The 23172-nt window shown below is 47.6% G+C and overlaps 3 protein-coding genes across 3 annotated transcripts; 1 reads left to right on the plus strand and 2 right to left on the minus strand.

Moving 5' to 3' along the window:
- The first annotated feature begins 838 nt into the window (after positions 1 to 838).
- Positions 839 to 4045, plus strand: LOC109783358 (sm-like protein LSM1B). The gene is made up of 5 exons (XM_020341964.4): positions 839 to 1124; positions 2834 to 2902; positions 2977 to 3092; positions 3180 to 3242; positions 3718 to 4045. The coding sequence occupies exons 1-5, from the start codon at positions 1064 to 1066 to the stop codon at positions 3793 to 3795; spliced, it is 387 nt and encodes a 128-aa protein (XP_020197553.1). The 5' UTR covers positions 839 to 1063; the 3' UTR covers positions 3796 to 4045.
- Positions 4046 to 6159: 2114 nt separating this feature from the next.
- Positions 6160 to 7107, minus strand: LOC109783356 (uncharacterized). Its single transcript, XM_020341962.4, has one exon. The coding sequence runs from the start codon at positions 6814 to 6816 to the stop codon at positions 6472 to 6474; it is 345 nt and encodes a 114-aa protein (XP_020197551.1). The 5' UTR covers positions 6817 to 7107; the 3' UTR covers positions 6160 to 6471.
- Positions 7108 to 12439: 5332 nt separating this feature from the next.
- LOC120974057 (uncharacterized) lies at positions 12440 to 16257 on the minus strand. The gene is made up of 3 exons (XM_040400426.2): positions 15009 to 16257; positions 13709 to 13784; positions 12440 to 12714 (listed from the first exon to the last, which is right to left on the minus strand). The coding sequence occupies exons 1-2, from the start codon at positions 16255 to 16257 to the stop codon at positions 13720 to 13722; spliced, it is 1314 nt and encodes a 437-aa protein (XP_040256360.1). The 3' UTR covers positions 12440 to 12714; positions 13709 to 13719.
- Positions 16258 to 23172: the final 6915 nt, after the last annotated feature.

The raw sequence follows: 23172 nt of genomic DNA on the forward strand, positions 1-23172 counted from the left end.
TATTTGGTTGCAGGATTGTTTGAGAGAGACCATCTTCAACGTACGCTTCCCACGGATTGATAAACCTTAGGTCATTCACTTGAGGGAAATTTGCTACTGTCCTATAAACCTCTGCACTTGGAGGCCCAACAACGTCTACAAGAAGAAGGTTGCGTAGTAGACATCAGGAGGACACATGGGATTAATATGTTTTTATAGGCCGGTTACGGCTGATTGATTTTAAAAATCGTTGGCCCGGTCAAAATTGTAAATCAAATTTGAAGTTGAATACCGCAATTGGATGAAAGGGTTTCAAAACTAGGGAACATATAGTGAATTAAAAGAATTGAATGAAAGAGCTTGAGAAATTGTTGACCCGGTCAAAATCAGATGACCCAATTCTAATACCTCAATTAATTGTGAGGCCTTAAAAATTAAGAAGTGTGGTGTATAGTATAAAAGAATTGAGTGAGAGAGCTTTAAGAAATTGTTGACCCGGCCAAAATTGGGATCCAATTTTATTTGAAGACTTCAATTGAATGTGGACTCCTTAAAACTAAAGAGCTTAGTGTTATAGAGGATTGAACATAAATTTGGGTATCAAGGTTGAGTAATTTTGTGTCATCTCGATGGCTAACGAGCTCCAATATTCACCTCCCTACAATCATGAACGCTACTGAATTAGAATTTTGAAGTATTTTTGTGTCATTTTGGCAAAACAAAGGGGCGTTATAAACCGGAGCACGACAAATTGTAAATCGAGGAGGAAAAGAGCAAGTCCGGTCCACCCACACAAGGACACACAAGGAGCCACGGTGGTCCCCGCATGACCTTGACCCCACTGGTCAGCGTCTCGTCACGCCTCTTATCGTTCGACCTCCTTTTCTTCCTCCCGGCGTCAACCTCACTCCAAGCGCTCCGATTTACCAAACCAGTACTCCTCGCCGCTCCGATCCGCCAAATTCTCCAGTCGCTCAAACCCTAGAAGCTATCCCCTGACGGCGAACCACAGAGCTCCAATCGAAGAAGCGGCCGATCAGGGCCATCTACTGCTATTTCTAGCGCCGGATTTGGGTTCGGCGCGATGTCTTGGGCCGGGCCCGACGAGATCCTCCTCTCCACCTCCCTGGCCGGCTTCTTGGATAGTGAGATTCCTTCCTCAGATGCTTGTTTTGTCCCCATTAGTTTCCCAGATACTGGCAGTGGTTTGTATCGAGGGACCTTTGTGGCAAGAGTTGGTTTTGCGGGGATCTTGGATCCGATTGCGTAGGTTCCGGCAGGCCTAGACCTCAATGCTTAGTCAATGTGAGAAATTTGCGCTGATATTTGGTTTCAACACTTCTTCTTGCCAAGGGCTGTTCAATATGTGTCAAGATGAGCGCTTTTGATGGCCTATGTAGTCTAAGGACGAACATCATGTTTCTGTGTGTATTAGCCCCAAATCGTTGCAGATGTGTGAAAATTTCTTATGGTCCATTGAAAGGTGGAAGCTTCTTGGTAGAGGGTTACTCCGGCTAGAGTTCAGACTTCAGAATCGATGACCTGTGGCTGAATGCTTTGTGTTGTTGCTACAAAGGTTACATGAAAGTGCTCATGTCTATCAATGTAGGGTTCTGATAGTATGATAGATGGATTAGACGAAACACACGCTGCTGGCTTATCTTAACAGTGGGCAGTAAGGTCTCATATCTTTCACTATAATTTTGGTGACTAGTAAGGTTCTTGGTCAAATGAACTTGATGCTAAGCATAAAAAGATATTATTAATTGGACCCAACTAGAGTAGATTTGGTTGTTGACGGAGGCATATAACACTTGTATGCAAATTATTGTATGGCATTTAAATGTGGTAGGTTCAGTTGGTTGGGTAGGGAGGATCAGGAAATTCAGTATATTTGAGTAATTTTGTGATGGGGGTCGAAACATAAGATGACATATTTTCTTTTAGGTGTCTAGAGATTCAAATGCAACATATTTTGAATTTTGTATTAGGTTGGAAGTATTAGTACTGAAAGAAACTGTATCTCCTAAGAAAGAAAAAGGATAACGAACAATGTGGTTTAAACAGAGTCTCATCAATCAACAGAAGTCAACCCCTTCAGTTACTGGTTATGTATGGAAACCTTGGTGCATTCTTTAATTTCTAGGCGCCACTCGTTGTGCTTGACTTATTGTAAAAGCGGGAGTTTCATTTTTATTGCTAGCCAAGCTGTAATAGATTACAGAGTATGTGCATTCACTAACTTGAATATGAAGTATATGATGTTAGTCTGTTTGTTAGTTGTAGTTATATTGTGCCCTCCATTTGATGTTCGTTGTTCAAAAGGTTCCATCTTTGGTGTTCCCGGTAGCATGGATGAACTGATCCACCTGAGCTTTTCTGAATTACTTGATTGTTTCGACATATTTACACTTGCGTTGTGATTTTTATCATTTTGACCTGTGCTTGGCAGTAGAGTCTCTGATGGGTTCTCTAAGGCTTATAATTTGGTTGGTACATTGCGATGAATAATGGAATTATATAGGTGCAAGCTACAGCTACACAAGCTTTATAAAATTTATATTTGAGCAAATCATTGCTGGAGCTAGACTGTATCACTGAAACTTTTGAAGTGTCCATCCATAGCTAGTTGATTGATTTTGTATCATTGTTGATCTAGAAATATTGCTGTTGACCAAATAATTGAAAATGTCGAGACTTGCAAAATAATGGAATATTAGTAGAACAGAAACACCTACACCTATTTGTTGTGCAGCCTGTATCTTTCCCTTGCATAAGTAGCTTCGCATCAGATGCACACCCTGTTTGTTTGGCAATGCTATTGTTAACAGTTTATGCATCTTCTTGATTCTAGAAAAACTAATTGTCCTACTACGAGATGGACGAAAGCTGCTTGGCACCCTCTGCTCATTCGATCAGTTTGGTATGCCACTTTCTACATCCTCTCCTTCACATATTTTGATGCCATCAGATCTTCTTTAATGTTTTAGTTTGCAGCAAATGTTGTTCTTCAGGGTGCTTGTGAACGAGTAATTGTGGGCGAATTATATTGTGATGTTCCTCTTGGTTTATATGTGATCCGGGGAGAGAATGTTGTATTAATTGGAGAACTGGTAATTATCTCTTGTGCACTATGAAATGCCCATGGTCAAATCCATTCTCCCATATTAATGCTATAGATCTGGTATTGCATTGAGCAGGATCGTGAGAAGGACGAACTCCCTAGTCACATGACTTGTGTTTCAGAGGCTGAAATAAGAACGGTACACACTTCACTTCACAGAATCTTGTTTGAAGCTCTAGTTTTTTTCTCTTCTGATTTGTAGCTAAAGATGTAAGCAGTAAGCACGCCTTTTGGTGCACAATCTAGCTCTCTCTTTTCATTAAGGCTAATAAAATCAATATCCGAGGAAAAGATGTCACATGTGAAATTGTGCTCATCATTTGGTCCTTCCCTCTTGGCTCAGTCCCCTGTGCACTCTTATGTACGCGCAAGCGATCTATACTATAAGTGGACTTGAACAATAAACATGACAAGCGTTTTATCTCCTTTTGGAGCAAAATGGCATTATGTATCTAACAAGTGGCATAGGACACAAATAATGAAGAAAGAAGGGTTTTTGTAGGCGTTTGCTGTTCTTGTTGCTTGTGCTGATATGTGTAGTAGCTGCCGGTATTGCTCAAGCAGAGGATCTTGCAACTGATACTACTACGTTTGTGTTTCTCCCTTGTCCCCAGGCCGAGAAAGCCGAAAAGGAAGCAAGGGATCTGAAAGGCACAATGAGGAAGAGGATGGAGTTCCTAGACTTCGATTAGCGTCCATCCATTAGTCAGTCATGTTGATTGATAGTTGGTGCTCCCTTTGTGGCCGCTGGTTTTTAATGGCGGCATTTGCTATGTTTGTGGGCAATGGAAGCTCCTGATTGCACTGTGTCTTATACTTGTTGTTCAGCCCTAATGCTCTGGACCGAGGGGCTCTTCCTCAGTAGCAATGTACCGGCCCTGTATTCTTATCTTCTGTTGCAGTTTGTTTCTCTTTCTTGAGAGCTGTTACTTGGCCATGCAATTTTCCGCTCGGATTCTTGGCATTTTTTCGTCTTTGGTGAATCGCATTGCGCCGTAGATAACTACCTGGGACCCTTACCTATTACTTCCTCGGTCAGGCTGGTTTATTAGACCCCCTCTTATTTTAGGCCAAATTTTGATCTTAGGTTTAACTAACAAAAAATATATACTACTCCCTCCGTTCCAAATTACTTGTCACAGGTATGGATGTATCTAGATGTATTTTAGCTCTAGATACATTCATTTCTGCGACGAGTAATTTGAAACGGAGGGAGTACAAAAGTAATACTTCCTCCGTTCCTAAATTTAAGTTTTTTTTAGAGATTTCAATATGAACATGATAGACTCCTTTCGAATACAAATCCAATAATATAGTTTTTGTGAGATACAACTTATATGTTGCTAGACAAATCTATGGCTAAGCTTTGACACAAAGTAAGGAGGACCAATAAACCAAGGGTGAGGGAGTGTGATACATATACTCTCTTCCTTTCTTTTTACTTTGCATATACGGATTGTCTGAAGTCAAACTATGCAAAGTTGAACGAATTTATATTAAAATTATCAGCACCTACAATACTAAGTTGCATAGTATGAAAATTAATTTCAAAGTGCATCTAATAATATTGATTTTGTATTGCGAATGCTGATATTTTTATATATATAATTGGTAAAACTTTACAAAGTTTGATTTCAGACAAAATTTTTTTTGCGGGGTAAGGAGTACTATTGACTGCCAGCTTTGCGGCACTTATGATGGTCGCTGCTGGATTGGTGAAAGAAAGCATGGCGTCGACCACCTCGCCTGCGCCTGCGCCTGGCCCATTCTCTGGAAATGAATTCCCAGAGCGCCTAGAAAGCTGGCACTCGATGATAATCCGAAACTGGTCTGGGAATTGATGATAATCGGAGCTGACAGACAGTTCACACTAATCTTGTTTGGCATTGCGATAATATCCCCAGGCTGTTGCTGCTGTCTCGGCGTCCTTGTCATTTCCCGCTTTCTTCTCGCTGCATCCATCCGAAAGCAGAGCACCCATCAATCATTATGTACCATCGTGACAAGGTGATCTTGCAGTAAGATCTTGCACGATGTGTGAGCCTTCGGATCCGCAGATTCACGGCAGCGTTGGCCTCTCTCCGTCTGTCTCTCTCACTTACAGCTGCGTTTTCACTATTGATCCTCGTCGGCGCTGTCACCGAAAACGCATGAGGATGTGCGCACCGTGGCAGCGCCATCCAGACCCAGCACATACTCCTATCTATCTACCCCAACCCCTCTGCCAAATCGATAACCCGCACGTTCCAGCTTGCACGCACGCAGATCGATCGACTCGATATACAGAGGGGTGATCACGGGTTAGGCAAGGCACGCGACAAGGATCGGTTTCTCTTCCGTTTCAGAACCCACGTACGCACGTAACCTGGGCGGATGCAACGGCGCCATGAGGGTAGTAGGTTTGGCTGGCGTTGATGAGGACGCATCATGCATGCCCTGCCCACCGCGCCCGGGCTAGCAATGCATTGGCAAGCAGCAGGGCAGGGCGGTGCACATGGCAGTGCAAGGCGGGCAGGGCACCTCTCCCTATCCCTATCCTCGCATTCATGGCGACAACAATGCAACATGCCGCATGCGTGCTCCACCCGGTAACTCGTCTATCTCCTGTTGGCTCGGCTTCGTTCAACCCCGGCTCCATCATCGCCTCGGCTGGCCCGACTTCAATCCTCTTCTTTTTTCTCTCTCTCTCTTTTTTTTCGAGAGACTGGCCTGACATCACTCCTGCCTCTGCCTGCCAAACACACATGCACAGACTGTACTGCACAGAATGGAGGCCGGCGCCGATGGCGGATCGGCCGGTGTGCCGTATAGCAGAACATGGGATTTCTGCAACAACTTTGCCGACTAGCTTTGCTTGCAGTTTACGATCACGGAATTTCGGCAACTCTTGCTTTGCTTCATTGCTTGTAGTCTCTCTCCAGCATTATTTATTGGTGAGCATGGAGCAGACGCTCAACGCCGAGAATATCGGCCGGGCACGGAATCACAGATCAATTATCGTTTCGCAGTACAAATGTACTACTCACGTCCACTAGTAGATCACAAGCAAACTATGGTTTGTACTCGCAACATGATTGGAATTGCTATAGCACAGTACCATACAGCACCGAACTTGCCTCTGCTTTGGAAGCAAAAAAAAAAGAAAGATCTTAAAAGGAACAGAGCTAAAGGAAATCCAGAGAAAGAGCAGGGGGAATGTAGCAATGCAATCTTCAGACTTTCAGACATCAACGAATCGCTTGAGTCGCGGTTAAAAAAAATCGTTACATATCAATCTACTTCTCCATTGAGCAGTAGTGAGTACTGTATATACATTAGTGTTGTTGTCTTCATGGTCACAGGGCAGCACCGTCACCAGCTAGGCTTAGCTACTCCTGCCCCGCGCGCCTCACCAGCGCGGCCGGCAGGAAGGGCGCGGCGAAGCACGGCTCCACGCCGGTCCACGACGGCGGGGCGTCGGCCGTCCCCGGGGGCCCCGACAGCACCGCCACGCAGAGCTCGGCCAGGCGCCACATGGCGCTCCGGAACCACCGGAGCTTGATCCGACGCCGGAGGCCGCAGAGGCGGCGGACCCCGCCAGCCCGTGCGCCGGCACCGGCACCACCGTTCCCGAGCCGGACGACGTGGACCTTGCGGCGCAGCCCGTGGCGCGGCAGGCGGAAGCGCGCCGGGGAACGGCGCGGCGCCACCACGCTGCACGGCGCCTCCCCCATTCTCCTTCTTCTTCTTGATTGGGCTTTGCTTTCTTGGTTGGTGCAGGCAGAGGCAGCACAGTAGGCTCAGCTCGGTGTGGTTTTTGTTTTCCTCAACCGCTCTCGTGTTCGCGTGTGGTATATAAAGAGGGGCGGAGGGGATGGGCTGTGCGTTTGGTGATTTGCTCTGCATGTGCATAGCTCTTGATGAAAGGAAACAAAAAAAAAGATAATTAAAAATGTTTGGACTGGACTAGATGCTGGTTGGCAAATGCTGCTCCGCTGAAATGACAATGTGAACATGAATGAACGAATCTTGGGAAAAGAACATACGTGTGGGGTCTTTTTTATATTGATAATCAATTCGATTAGAATTGAGGCAGTTCAGATGTGTCTTTGAAAAGAGCTACTACTTGATAATTGTACTGAATTTCACCAGAAGGTGACTTCATACATACCTGCCTCTCTTTGCCTTTTTGGTAATTATTATTATTACGCACCTGTCTGATTATATTGATAAATACTACACTAGTTGGTACTAGCTCATAATTGTTGGTAGAGCCGTAGAGCTGAATCATATTCTCCTACAAAAGTTGGCTTCCTAATTGTTCTGGCCTCATAAGCGAACAGATTTTAAGAGTGCTTGAGGATGGCATGGAGTGTGGAATAGCCAAACGTATTTAAACTAAAAAGCCACACTTATCCCAATTAAGTAGCAGTGTTTGTGTAGCGTACAGTTCAGGTAAAGCTCGAAGCTAAAACATTAATATCAGGAAAGCAGTACATTTGTTTTCAGTTGTCGATCAGATGCTTCATGCTTGCTCACCGTACGCTTGACACGTCCAGGCAACCGGTAGTGGTTCAAACACGTTTGTCAGGACAGACCATTGGCTCATGCTCACGGTAGGTGAAATGGAACAAGGGAGGAAAGAAAGAAACGAAAAAGCTGCTAAAAAAAGTGCAACGGATCATGTGCATGCAAGTCTTTAATTTTCTTTTGTACGACCACAACTCGGTTTCTTTTCTTTTCATAAGAAAATGTGGCTCCCTGGATGTATCAGGCTTCACCCTTTCATGCCTATGCAGAAATTAAGTTGCAGTTGTAGAGGTAAATGTATGCATTAACGGTTTTTTGAACGTACTCCTTTCCGAATTGTTTATCACAGAAATGGATAGTGCGACCAGTAATTCAAGATAGAGGGAGTAGTACAGTACCAAGCAATGCCATTCAGTGGTTTCCAAAGCAACACGTCTTCATCTAAAAAAAAGAAAGCAACATGTCTTCTTGTGAATTTTGTATAAGCAACCAACTTATACTGTATATGTACAGCTTGAGCTCCACGGTTATTAGTCGCCATCAGCTGCGAAGACCGGAATGAAGAGGGACCGGCGGGCGATTGGAGTACAGCTTGTGACAACACAAAATATAGAAAAACTAACTACCCATCAATCAATTGGCTAAAAAGGAATTACGAGCATCGCATCGTCTCATCATCATCAGGACATAAAAAAGGAATTCTGAACTTGCCTTACCTAGCTACATCGTCCCATTCGCCTTGGTGGCGTAGTGCGCGTAAACAAGGATGCTATCAGCAGAAATACTGTGAGAAAATGTGTTGACCGGCGACACCACCACGCGCACAGCAGAATGGGAAAGGCGGACCCGATCGTCCCGTCAAATTTCGCCTTGGAAATGTGGCATCAAGGCTCGGCGGCTCGAATCGTGGGTGCTTCCGTTTCCTTTGTTCGTTCACTCGATTTGTAAAGCAAGATGTACCAAGATCGTCCGTGTTTGTTAGGTTCTCAAAGTGTCGGTATTGAACATGCTTTATCTTATACGCACTCTTTGACATGATTGACGAACCGCTCGGTGTTAGGTGATCACTGACAGTGACCAATTTATTTATGACAAGCACGCGATAGTAGGAAGGCAAAAGTGGCTCATGTCAAAAAGTTGCGCACGAGGCCATGGACCGTAGCTGGTACGTATGTGTAAGCCAATACCACAGCCCACAACAACCGAGCGAGCGACATGTGGATAAGGTGAAGCACCCGATGGTGCAATCAGCTTAGGGCATTTCTAATCGACCTCCTAAAAGTTAGCGGACGAAAAGTTCACTAACAGTGACCGCACGTAGCCGATCTTCTACAGTTAGCGAATGAAAAATAAAATTGTGTAGATTTTATGTCTTAACCACATGAACTTCAAACATTACACAATATATATCTTAAAAACATTCAAATTAAAACATGCATATCGTAACCATCATAACGTAAGTTTTATCATCGTGTTTATCAAATTAAAACATGTGAAGTTCACCTAAAAGACATCACTTCAAACACAATGTTTGACCCAAAATCACCACAAACATAGCATGTATATGTTGTGGATCAAGCCAACCACTGACATGCACCACCACCCCTCGGTCACCACCACTCAAACAAGGTCCTCGGCGAAGAAATCAACTCCACCATCCACTCGGCCACCACCATCACCGCCATCCTCACGGCCACCACCATCAACACCATCACCCCCTCGGCCACCGCCATCAACACCCGCCACCACCACCCGGCCACCTCCATCAACACCATCACCGCCACCACCCCCCTCGGCCACCACCAACATTCCGAAGAGAGGCTTCCAAGATCTCTCCATGGCTCCCAATACTTTCCTGCAGTTTCATCCATTGTGTTTGGATTCATGAACGTGATGACACGTTCTTCAGCCTTCTTGCATCACAAATCCTCTCCTCCTCAAGTGCAAGCCTACACTCCTCCGCCTTCAACTTTCTATTTTCTCTTCTTTGCGCTCGGCCTCCAACACCTTATTGGTCTCGATCATTGCAACAAGTTCTTCTCTGTAAGTGCCACCGAATGCATTTCTCTTCTTTCTTTCTTTTGCAATCTTGTTTCCTTCCGGTCTATTGTTGGCATCTTCGTCAACCTCGTCGTCATCCTCAACGGATATGCTCAATCTTGATCTCTTTGGAGTGGTCTCTGTGATTCTTTAGACCCACTTCTCGTTTTTGCATAGCTCTTTATAGCAATGGTGCAACGTGAAGGGCTTGTGACCGAACTTGGTGTTTCTATGCCACTTGCACACTGCTCGGTGGGGCATGATTCATTTGGCATACTCTGCCACTTGCACACTGCTCGGTGGCGCATGATTCATTTGGTTGATGCAACGGGACCATCAGTGGCATTGGTCATGAATGGTGCTCCAACAATGCCCAAGAGAACCTTGCGTACAGCTTGATTGCACATGGACGGAGTTGTTGTAGTGGTCGGTAATTCTCTCTCCTAAAACATGGTTTTGGTTGATCTGTTCCGATCGTTGCATACATGAAGATCGCGCACCAAGCATCACAAAGAGCGATATCCTCCTTTAGGTTGTCGTTTTGGGTGCGGCACCTTGGCACCTTCGTGCTTGCTTAGGTTACCTTCACAACCTCCTCTTCCTCGACCACCACCTCTTCGGCCTCCACCTCCTCGGCCTTCTCCTCTTCCCCGGTCACCTCTTGCTCCATGTCTTGGATGACCTCCAAATGATCCCAAAACGAGTCGTAGTTGAGCTCGTCAAGTCCAACGGTGGACGAGGACTCCAAGGAGGCGAGGAATTCGACCGTGTTCATCTCCGCACTACAATAAACAAAGCAAACACTACCAACAATCACTACCGGCCACCAACAATCACCATCGGATACCAACAAGAGGCGAGGTTTTTCTTTTTACCTTGTAGGAATTTCATCGAGCACTTGGCGCCTGCGATGCTTGTTGCCGGCTGAAGCCGCCGCCCATGCCGGAGCAGTGGCCGTAGGGGCCGCCGGAGTTGCAGCACGAGGCGCCGGCCTAGGACGAGGCACTGCTTTGGCCTTCTTCATCTTCTTCTTCGCGGCCGCCTTTGCAAGCGTCGGCGGCTTTCGAGCTCGTTTGGCTCTGGCAGGTGCGGTTGGAGGGTGGCAGGCCGTTGCCGGAGAGGCGGTGGCCACCCTGGAGGCCATTGGAGCGCTTGGAGGAGCTTGGACGCGGTGGGTTATTTTTCATCCCCAAACTCTCCTTCGGCGTGGGCAACGACGCATGGATGATTTCCGGCGGCGAAAAGCCGACGACGATGGGTGGTAGGGTGAGGGAAGAGGCTGGGCTATCCATTCCGGCCGACCAGACGGTCATCGGTGGCGGCGGCAGGGGGAAGGCGTGGTGGCTGCGGCGCCGGGAGACGGGCGACGCAGGGTGGGAGAAAGAGAGGCGCCAGTTTTACTCGGCCGCCGCGGGAGTGAGTATATTTAGGGAGATTTGGGGGATATTGGGAGTTGGAGTAAAAAAAATACTCCACTACGCTTTTTAGGGGGATCGGCTAGGTGCGCCATAAGGAAGTATAACCGTTTTTTACACCCTTATGGCCTTTTATGGTGTGTTTGGTTCGGGAACGAAGTGTAATGGAATGTCATGGTTTCATTTCAGTGTAAGGGTCCATTCCATTCTTGTGTTTGGTGCGGATAATTCGAAGGAATGGAATGGTTACATATTGATGTTTGGTTTGATGGATGGAATGGAATGGATTTGTAAGTGGCCATCTATCCACGGAGATAAACATTTTTACTTTTTAAATCGGTGCCAAAGTTTCACGTAAAACAAAGTCATTGTACATTTAACTTTTTCTTTTCTGGATAAGCAGTTCCTGCAACTGAAGTTTGCCTCGCAGAACTGAACCGGGACAACAAAACTGCAGTCTGCCTCGCTGAACAGGGGTGTGAGAATCACCGAATCGGACTCAAGCAATTTTTGCTTGAGCATCAACGAATAGAATCCATCCATCCACGCAACGAACAGGGGTGTGATACAAGAATCGAATTCAACCACAAGATAAACAGCAGCTACAAGAGAAGAAAAACAACAGCCGAGCGTGGCGACCGGCTGGATAAGCGGCTTGGCCTTGGCGTCCCCACGCACGACCACGGCCGGCTTCTCCGTCGAGCACGGCGGCGCGGCGCTTTCCGACGTGTGGCGCCGCTGTTGCCCTGCTGCAAGATCGACACGAACCCGCTCGCCCGCCACGCGTGGTTCAGAGGAGAGTGAGACTGTGCTTCGGAGGAGTATGAGACGAGGGAGCCGGCGTTGTAGATCGAAGGAAGATGGCCAGCGGCGCAGACCGGAGAAGGAGGGCCGGCGGCGCAAATCGCGGGAGAGGAGAGACGGGGAGAGGAGCCGTACGAGAGAGATAGGGCTGCGCGAGCGCGAGGAGAAGAGCGGTTCCGCCTGGTCCGCTCGATTTGGAGGTCTCACCTGTTCCGGATCTGGCCCCGAATATTCGGTTCGTGGGAACGAGGGGATGATCGTTCCACCTGATAACCGAACGCGAGAACGAGGCCTTAGAATGGGTTGGACCCGTGACATTCCGGCCCATCACTGCAACCAAACACACCCTTAGGGGATGGGTTAGAAAGCCTACCTAAGCTGGGAAGAGGTTGATGAGGATGCAACAGCACGGCCACCTTCAGTCAAACTGGCTGCCCTCCCCGATGGGCTGAATTAGCATAGCAGGCCACATTCAGAAGGCCACAACGACTGAATCTGAATGCCAGCCACCACGGCACATTCAGTTAAAAAAATTCCCCATCGTTTCTCACTTAACAATAGCAGAACGTAACAGCTCGATGTACTGGTCATATTACCTGGTGGTTCAATTGAGAAATATGCTGGGAATATTCAGGCTGACACTGTAGGTCCGGAACAACTCACATGGTTCGTCAGCAAACTACAGCAAGGCCAAACTTCTCAGGTTAATCCTAACCCCAAAATGCGACCAAATTCCTAAAACAGCATGTTTCTCCAGGTTTTCCGCAAAACGAGAGTTCACCAAACTACCATCATCAGCTTCCTAAGTCATCAGAGCACCTGCACCTGTTAGTTCTAAGAAACCTGGGGAAATAAATGAACACGAAAAGTTAGTGAAATGTACAGTATGAAACTTTAGGGATGTTTCAATATGAGCATGAGGTGCATTTCGGACAAGGAAAACATGATATAGAAAAAGACAAGGCAATCTGAGTAAACAACGGTCACCACTACAGTGGTACTTGGCCAACGTGTGATATGTTTACTTTCTATCAATGTCTGGATTGAAGCAGAAAAGCGGTGATCACTTGTTGAGAAACAACAAGCTTGAATTTCAGGATTGACCAGTGACAATATTTCAGCTCTAAACATACGTCAGGGTCTTATACACTACATAACTTCATGCCTAATTTGCAGTTTCATTCCCCCTCCGTCCCAAAATAAGTGTCTCAACTGTAGTACACTTATTTTGAGACGGAGGGAGTACTTAATTAGGTCTACTAGTTAAGAAACAATAATACACCCGGCTGAAAGGTCCATGCTAAAAGAAACACAAGCTGTTGATACAAGACTGCATTATGAAATGAATATTTTTTATAACAAATGTCAGAAATATCATTAACACTAACACTTACTGCAATTATGTAACTACTCCCTCCATTTCCAAAATAAGTGTTGTGATTTTAGTTCAAATTTGAACTAAAATCACAACACTTATCTTGGAAATGGAGGGAGTAGCATTTTGAGTCCCAAACAAATTACTCATTCCGCTAAAATACCAACCAGAATCAAACAATGACGGTCTAGTAGGATGCTGGTATATTGGACAATACATAGTAGTCCCTGAGAAAGTAAGTACGCACAACATTTATATTCTAGTCATGAACAACATGGGCTGAGTAAGAGTATATGTAAGACGAATAAATCATCCTGAACATGTGAATGTATGATATATAGTATAAGAATGGGTCAATATAAAGACTTTAACCAAGAGATACGGGGCAGTTCTCCTTCTAATATATTCACATGCAGTTCTCCTGCATGTTTAAAAAAAATACATTGGCTGGTAATTTGGTACCTTAATTTCTTCTAGCATTTGTCTGAACGAACCAGAGCATCAGCTAATGTTTGCTGTTTTGGGGCACCCTTCTTGCCTGAAAAGAAGTTCCTTTGGTCAAGATACAAGAATTTGAATGACAGCCACCATAATGACACATACTGTTTTTATAATGGGTGGCATCAACATCTTAAAATTAGTGCTGCCGGAGAGCATCATTTAACATAATTTTGCTTTTGTTCTAATATCAGTGTTAGTGGAAACAATGCACTAGAATTTGGCTGTGTGATGAATTATTGATGCAGGGGCCGAGGGGTGTAAACTCTTCCTTGATCTAGAAAACAATAATTGAGCTATAAAGTACTGTAGTATTGAAGTTACAAAGCATAGAGCAGGTTACCAGGAACTCTAACACCTTACTCAAACAACACATAGCAACTAAGAGTATAAACAGCACAATACTTATATGGTATTGTAACAGTATATATATGTATCTGTACATTGCATACTGAATTGTACTAGTGACAGAAATGATGCATAGAACATGTTATCTTGCATTCAGCACACGATGCTCATAACTTATTGCCTTATTGTTAATCAGACTATCAGAGAATAAATCTATTTTGAAGACAATACTTGAGTAGTAGGTGAAATAAACAAAGTGTAGAGGTGTGGTTATTCAGTGAATACAAGATCCTTGAGGAGTGGCTATCATTTTCTAAAAAAGAACAAAGAAGGCTGCTACACTATGGAGCAGAAAATATCCACACTTCAACTTGTTCAGGCCAACATTTCAAGAAAAAAAAAACTTGTTCAGGCCAAAGCCATTGCCAAGAACCCATCAGATTTATTCCTTCAGAGTTCCCATAGTTCAGAAAATAAAGTATAATGCCATACCACGAACCCCATTTTGATAAACTGTTATCGGAACATATGTACAATTTCGTAACTGAGAATACACACCATTGCTAACAATATATGGTTGTTCTTAGTCCAAGCTAAAGTGTACCATCACAGCAAACAAAAAGTTCCGAATTTTCTGTAGGCAAGCTAAATCACCCATATCAAAACTTTATTTATGACCAAGGCAAAACCTAACTTTTGTTCGGAGACGCTGAACACCACAAACAAACACGATACCGAAGGCTACAGTCACAAGATCCAAGTAACATGTAAAATAGATAGACTAATTACCAGCCCAAAGTACCTAGTAGTAACTAGTAATAGTACGTGCTTAGCAAGCATGTCAGGAGGATATCTTAACTAGCACTCCGTACTCCGTATGAACTTAAGAGAAATGTTGTAGAGTATTGTGATTCACCTGGAATCTGGCTTGATCCAAGAAATGACGGAAGCACACATGGCAAGAACACATTTGACCCGCAATAGCATGGCTGGATACCACTGGCCAACACAGATGACTGAGCAATGATCCTGTTCCGGCGCATGTCCACGCTAACAATAACTTCAGCGCCCAAGTTGAGGTACAGCAAGTCAGCGTTGAGCGGATCAATAGCACCAACCAAAGGCCTCTCCTTGGCATCCAGTGACACCTGGTGCTCCAACGTCCAGCGGCCGCTCTCCTCGTCCAGCACGAATGACCTGATCTGGTAGGGCGCCTCCATGGAAACCTCGACATACAGCAGCCTCCCGTCGCTGACACCCATGCGCCTGTATTTGATAAGGTCGCAAATCTCTGCGTGCGATTGGCGAGGAAGGACGCTGCCGGGAGGTAGCTTGATGTGGCGGAGCTCACACTTGTCACTGAACGGGTCCATGGAGAGGACGCCCAAGCTCACATCCACCCACCACAGACGTCCACCAAAGGCCAGCACCTCGTGATTCAACAAGCGCATCACGCGCCCAGGCTGCAGCGGAGATGGCCGCACCGTGGCGTCCCACTTCCCTGTGTCCGAGGAGAAGCAAAACACCACGAAGCGCCCCTCGTCGTTGAGCTCTAGGAGCTCAACAACGGCGTACCTCTTAGGCGGCCCGTGCCCGCCGTCTGCTTGGGTGAGCAGGCCCGTGGCTGTTTGCAAGATCTCCTTCATGCCCAAGTAGTCCGGAAGGCGGACAAGCTGGCCAGTAATGGGGTTGCACACGTAGCGCACGTACTCCTGCTCGACGGCCTCCTCCATGACCACCTTGGCTTCCTGTTCCGTGGGGCGGGCCAGGTTCAGCCCCGCGGCCGTGTGGGCGCTCAAACGGATCCTCGTAGTCTTCAGGAGGAGAAGGCCGTCCTGGCTCGCGGCGAAGACGACGCTGGCGTGCACGTTGACGTACCTGCGGTCGGGGTTGCGCTTGCGTTCCTCCAGGTCGTACGCCCGCTCGGGGATGGAGAAGAGAGTGGCCGACGGCGGCGGCGCGAGCGAGAAGGACGCGCCTCGCGTGTAGTTCGGCGTCTCCGACAGGCGGTAGATCATCGCCCAGGGAGGGTTCGAGGCGGCGGTGGAGAGGGAGCGGCGGAGGTGGCCGGGCAGACGGCGGAGCGGGAGCAGCACATCGGCGGAGGCGGAGAGGGCGACGGCGCGGGAGAGGTGGCCGGAGAGGCGACGGAGAGGGAGCAGCATTTCCGGGGAGACCGGGAGGAGGAGGTGGCGATGGATTTGGTAGCAGGCGAAGAGGAGAGCGGACCGGAGAGGGTTTTGGGTGGTTTTTGGGAGAGTGGGAGGGAGCGGGGTGGAATGGCTGCCGGTCGGAGAAGCCGAGGAGGGGCGGGCGCTTGCTCTGACAGAACGTTTCGTGCAAGTTTCCCCATCCCATGTGCTTCTCTGCTCGTCTGCTCGGTATGCTTCCGTTGGATACGGATACTGGGCTGCAAGATTTTGGACTATGATTCGTGATCTACGTGAGTGACAGATTGAGACTACTCCTATCATCGACACACACGCACTGCAGTGCTTAGAGCAACTTAGCAGACCCCGCATTTTGCCACCCGTAAAATGTGTTTTGCAGGTCGCACGGGGACGATTATGCAGTTCAAAAATTGCGGCGGCAGACTAGAAACCGCAAACGAACCCCTAAAATTTAAAAAAAGTTGTTTCGCGCGAGAAATTTAAACAACAGCTCGCCGGAGCTCGCGAGCATACATGGTTCTTCTTCACATAAATAAGTTCATACACGCCACATACATACATAGAGGTTAGATATGCTAGACAGGGCCTACGCTACCGCATCACTGCAACAAAATTGAGCTCACCGGAGCTCCTGCGGTAGCTGCCCACCAGCGGCGATCAGTCGGAGTCGGAGCCGAGGTCGATGAAGAGCTTCGCCTGCTCCTCCTTCATCACGCGCAGGTCGGCCTCCTTCGATGCCTGCGCCTGCGATGCCGTGAAGCCCGAATCGAGGAAGAGCCGCTCGTACTCGAGCTCGTGCCGGATGCGCTCTTCCATCTCCTCCTGCTCCCTCGCCAACCGCTCGAGGACGACGCGCTCGAGGAGCTCCTCCTGCCCCGGTGGGAGGTAGTCCTCAGGTCCGGTGACGCCTCGGCGCGGCGGCGCATCGGGCACGGCCTCCTCCGGCTCCCTCTTCACCGGAACGAGCCGCGAGTTCGATGCGCCCGCGGATGAGCTCCCCGCGGACCAATGGCCGGATGAGCTCCCCGCGGACCAGTTGCCGGAGGAGGCGCGGTGGCGACGGGCGCGCTCGAGCTCGAACTCGTCGAGCTCGCGCCGGTCGAATGCCGGCGGCGGCCGGGCACCGTGGTTGAGCCACCGACGCGCCCCCGCTTGCGCGCGGCGTCAGATCTGGCGCGGCGGCGGCGCTCCGCCTCATCCCCGAGTCGGCCATGGTGGTTCAAGGCTCGCCGGCGGCGAGAAATCGAGCGGCGCGATGGGGAATTGGATGGGAACGCGGCGGCGGGAGGATAGGGTTTCGACCCGCATCTGCCCCGCAAACCCGCAGTTATAGTGGCTCGGGGGTTGCGTTTGCGGGCTGCGGCAAAACATTTTACGGGCCGGACACTGATGCGGGCTTTGGTCTGGCCAGAAAAATGGGCCGAGCCCGTATAATCGCCGGAATTATGTGGGTTTGCGGCGGATGCGGGGTCTGCTAGAGTTGCTCTTATAGGAGTACAAGATACAGGTCACCAATTAACAATCACGTAATCCTTCCTCTCCCAAAATTTTGCAATTAACTGTGTAATACTATGCAAATACCTAGTATAATTTTCGAAAATCTTATTTGCCTGACATTCTCTGGGAGAGTAACGAAAAAAGATTCCTTTTTGATGTCAGTTTTAGTTCTGAGAGACGAGATCAAATAGTGACATTTTTAAACGGAATTTTGCATCCTCTCACAGAAACTGTCATGTCGTTCTGAAGAAACTATCATCCCTCAAAATTAAAACTGCCAGCAAAATCACTCCCAAGTGCCACCCCTCCCGACGAACGTTCGCCAGCTAAGTGGGTCCATAATGTTTTAGAATACATAGGAAAAGAATTGAAAGTTGGTGTTGAGAAACGCAATACTCCCTCCTGCCCATAATATAAAATGTCATTACAACTAATATGTACTAAATTGCCTGTTGTGAATGCATCCATCGAATCTCATTAATTATCTATCAGCACCCTGACATGTGGGGTCCATCGTTCAAACATTGGATATGTGTGATAGTTTCGAGATTATCTCTCCAGTACATTCGGACTAGCTAATTTTTCAAGGTAGCGGTCAGATTTCTATCGAGCTTTGTATGTAGACCTGCATACCTCTTTGTTGTGGCAATCATATCACTTCATTCCACTCCATTTCAACCATCACTCCATTCATTCTAGGGAGTCTCAAGGCAAGAAGAGAAGAAAGGAAGTTGTTGAGTGATTCCAAGAACACGTCCTTGATTCTACGAAGGCCCGAATCCTCTTTTTCTTGAACCCCCAAGTGTTTCTCTCTTCTTACACCAATCATATCCTTTGTTAGAGAGAGAGAGATCCTATGTGTTTTCGGAAGTGCACTGATTGGAGATATTTTGAGTTCATCCAAGTGACTTTTCTTTGTTTATTACTCTTGTTGTAGGGTGTGGCCTCCTAGATAGTTAGGAGTGTGACACCCCCCAATTCGGCCGTACACTAATCATACACGCAAACGTGTAGGATCAAGATCAGGGACTCACGGGAAGATATCACAACACAACTCTAGACACAAATTAAAATAATACAAGCTTCATATTACAAGCCAGGGGCCTCGAGGGCTCGAATACAAGCTCGATACACAAGCGTCAGCGGAAGCAACAATTGTTGGAAATATGCCCTAGAGGCAATAACAAATTGGTTATTATTATATTTCCTTGTTCATGATAATCGTTTATTATCCATGCTAGAATTGTATTGATAGGAAACTCAGATGCATGTATGGATACATAGACAACACCATGTTCCTAGTGAGCCTCTAGTTGACTAGCTCGTTGATCAATAGATGGTTACGGTTTCCTGACCATGGACATTGGATGTCGTTGATAACGGGATCACATCATTAGGAGAATGATGTGATGGACGAGACCCAATCCTAAGCCTAGCACAAGATCGTGTAGTTCGTTTGCTCAGAGCTTTTCTAATGTCAAGTATCAGTTCCTTAGACCATGAGATTGTGCAACTCCCGGATACCGTAGGAATGCTTTGGGTGTACCAAACGTCACAACGTAACTGGGTGGCTATAAAGGTGCACTACAGGTATCTCCGAAAGTGTCTGTTGGGTTGGCACGAATCGAGACTGGGATTTGTCACTCTGTGTAAACGGAGAGGTATCTCTGGGCCCACTCGGTAGGACATCATCATAATGTGCACAGTGTGACCAAGGAGTTGATCACGGGATGATGTGAGTTACGGAACGAGTAGAGAGACTTGCCGGTAACGAGATTGAACAAGGTATCGGGATACCGACGATCGAATCTCGGGCAAGTAACGTACCGATAGACAAAGGGAATTGCATACGGGATTGATTGAATCCCCGACATCGTGGTTCATCCGATAAGATCATCGTGGAACATGTGGGAGCTAACATGGGTATCCAGATCCCGCTGTTGGTTATTGACCGGAGAACGTCTCGGTCATGTCTGCATGGTTCCCAAACCCGTAGGGTCTACACACTTAAGGTTCGATGACGCTAGGGTTATAGGGAAAGTATGTACGTGGTTACCGAATGTTGTTCGGAGTCCTGGATGAGATCCCGGACGTCACGAGGAGTTCCGGAATGGTCCGGAGGTAAAGATTTATATATAGGAAGTATGGTTTTGGCCACCGGAAGTGTTCCGGGCATCACCGGTAGTGTACCGGACCACCGGAGGGGTCCGGGGGTCCACCGGGAGGGGCCACGGGGCCCCGGAGGCATACATGGGCCAAGTGTGAGAAGGGACCAGCCCCTAGGTGGGCTGGGGCGCCTCCCCACCAAGGCCCATGCGCCTGGAGAGAAGAGGGGGCAAACCCTAGGGCAGATGGGCCCTAAAGGCCCATGCCTGGTGCGCCTCCCTCTCCCCCCACTTGGCCGCCACCCTAGATGGGTTTTGGGGCTGCCGCACCCCTTGGGGTGGAAACCCTAGAGGGGGCGCAGCCCCCTCCCTCTCCCCTATATATAGTTGAGGTATTGGGGGCTGCAAACACATGAGTTTTCCTCTCCCTGGCGCAGCCCTACCTCCTCCTCCTCCTCTCCCGCGGTGCTTGGCGAAGCCCTGCAGGATTGCCACGCTCCTCCATCACCACCATGCCGTCGTGCTGCTGCTGGATGGAGTCTTCCCCAACCTCTCCCTCTCTCCTTGCTGGATCAAGGCGTGGGAGACGTCACCGGACTGCACGTGTGTTGAACGCGGAGGCACCGTTCTTCGGTGCTTAGATCGGAATCAACCGCGATCTGAATCACTACGAGTACGACTCCCTCATCCACGTTCTTGCAACGCTTCCGCATCGCGATCTACAAGGGTATGTAGATGCACTCCCCTTCCCCTCGTTGCTAGATTACTCCATAGATTGATCTTGGTGATGCGTAGAAAATTTTGAATTTCTGCTACGTTCCCCAACAACAATATCTGAGTACAGACATAAGTTAAACAAGTTTTGCCTTAAGAAGGCTAGCACAAACATCAACGATCAAAGAGGCAAGGCCTCCTGCCTGGGACCTCCTAACTACTCCTGGTCGTCGGCGGTCTCCATGTAGTAGTATCCGTCGGCGGTGGCATCTGGCTCCAGGGATCCACCATCTGGTTGCAACAATCGGAAAGAAGGAAGAAGGGGGAAAGGGGTAGCAAAGCAACCGTGAGTACTCATCCAAAATACTCGCAAGCATCAGATCTATACTAAGTATGCAATGGTATCAAATGGAAGGGTTGTGTCTGTGGACTGAACTGCAGAATGCCAGAATAGGGGGATGGCCTAGCCTATCGAAGACTAACATCTTCAAGCAGCTCCAAGCATCTTGCAGCATGTAGAAGAGTAAAGAATAGCAGTTTATATTTAATAAACATGTTGTAGCATTAACGCCCAGAGATCCTTCCTCGACTCCCCGCGAGAAAGCAATCCCGGAGCCAACATATCCATCACATGTCTCAAGTATCCATTTCTAGTTATATAAGATCAGGATACAAGTCTGAACATCCATTACCGTGGACACGGTATTCGAATATATATTTTCCCTGCAGGGGTGCACCACGTTACCCAACACGCTCGATCACTCTAGCCGGACACACCTTTCTGGGGTCAATGCCCGGCCTCGGAAGATCAACACGTCGCAGCCCTACCTAGGCTCAGCAGAGAGGTCCCCGCCGGTCTACATCCTAAGCACTCCGGGGTCTGGGCCCATCGCTCGTTGCACTCCGGGTCGTTGTGTGCAGGGTGGATACCAGCACCACCCGTGTAGTGGATGGCACGATCCGACCGTGCCACAATGTTGAACTGGACATCTGACAAAGCTGCGGCTGATACTGCGACATCGAGGCCCATAACTATTCTCGCGTGGTGGTTAGTGTGTAAAGTCCAAAGGCCAACTCAGAACAAATACCCAAACCTGTTAGTGCATTATTAAAAAGAAGTGACGGCTGTCGGGACAAGTCCGGAGCTATCACCCCCTCATGGGTGATAACGCTAAACAGACAGCCGCCACCGTAACAACTCCTCGGGTGCTCTCCAGGCCCGCCCGACTTTCACCAATGTCTCAAGTAAAGTCAAGGTAACCGTGTGTCCAAACATCAAGGGGAAAACCCAAGGAATCACCCTCGAAGGATTCTACTCGATGTAATCATCAAGGTGAACGTAAGAGGAACCACCCTCGAGGTTCACACTTGAGGTGTTGCACGACAGAGCCGTATCGGGAATGGTGAAATAGGAACCACCCTCGTTGACCACGACCGAATAGCTACACTACAGAATTATCATCAGGAGTGCGTTATGAGGGATCACCCTCGGCACTCGATAGTAGCTCTGCAGAGTCGAGCAACTACAGGGGCGTGATATGATGTGTCGGGCTCTGGTCGTCGATCACGTTGATCGAGTCGTTGATGATGAAGCAGGGGCAACAAGGACAAGGTGGGGGTCACTGATGGATCACTAACCAACCTATACTAAGCAGTTTAGGATAAGCAGGTAGGTAACAATAGCAGGTACAAAAGCAGGTTATGCATCAGAATAGGAGCAATCAAATACAGTAGCAAAATCTAATGCAAGCATGAGAGAATGGAATGGGCGATATCGGGATGATCAAAGGGGGGGGACTTGCCTGGAAGCTCCGCTGAAAGGGAAGAAGGGTCGTCGTCGACGTAGTCGATCACAGGGGCATCAGCAGCGGTCTCGGGGTCTACCGGAGAGAAGAGGGGGACGAAACGGTAAATACAGAGTAAACAGATGCATGGCAGGAAATAAGCAGCGCTAGGGGTGTTCTAACGCGGTCTACACGATACCGGCGAAGGGGGAGAACATCCGGGAATGTTTCCCCGAAGTTTGGCATTTTTGGACAGGTTAAACGGAGGGGGACGGTTGCATGTTCACTATGCTAGGGACGCGTGACAGATGAACGGACCGCGTAATCAGATACGTCTCGTCGTTCTGAGCAACTTTCATGTATAAAACTTTTTCATCCGAGTTACGGATTATTTTATATGATTTTCAATGTTTTAACCATATCCAGAAAATCCCTGAAATTTTGCTAAATCTGAGAATTCGTCAGTTTCAAACATCATTTAGTTGTTTTCCAAAGGCTATATCTAGTTTTCTACTCATCCTATGGAGTAGTGACTTATATCAATCTTGACCAATTTTCTGTGATGTAGATGACAGTATCAAGTGCAGCTATGTTAGCATCCATTTGCTTGATCAAAACTTCGTTCGAAAAGTGCTACTTCAGCATTTCTATTTTTCTGTTAACAGAATGTAGCAATTTGTGATTTTCTTTGCATTTAACCCATACATCAAATGGATTTGGTCCAGTGGGACAAAATGAAGTTGTCAAGTGTACTCTCTACTCATATTATTTTTAGACATATTAACAACTGTTTAACAGCCGATTAGGAG

The sequence above is a fragment of the Aegilops tauschii genome, chromosome 2, assembly GCF_002575655.3.
Source record: "Aegilops tauschii subsp. strangulata cultivar AL8/78 chromosome 2, Aet v6.0, whole genome shotgun sequence".
NCBI lineage: Eukaryota > Viridiplantae > Streptophyta > Magnoliopsida > Poales > Poaceae > Aegilops > Aegilops tauschii.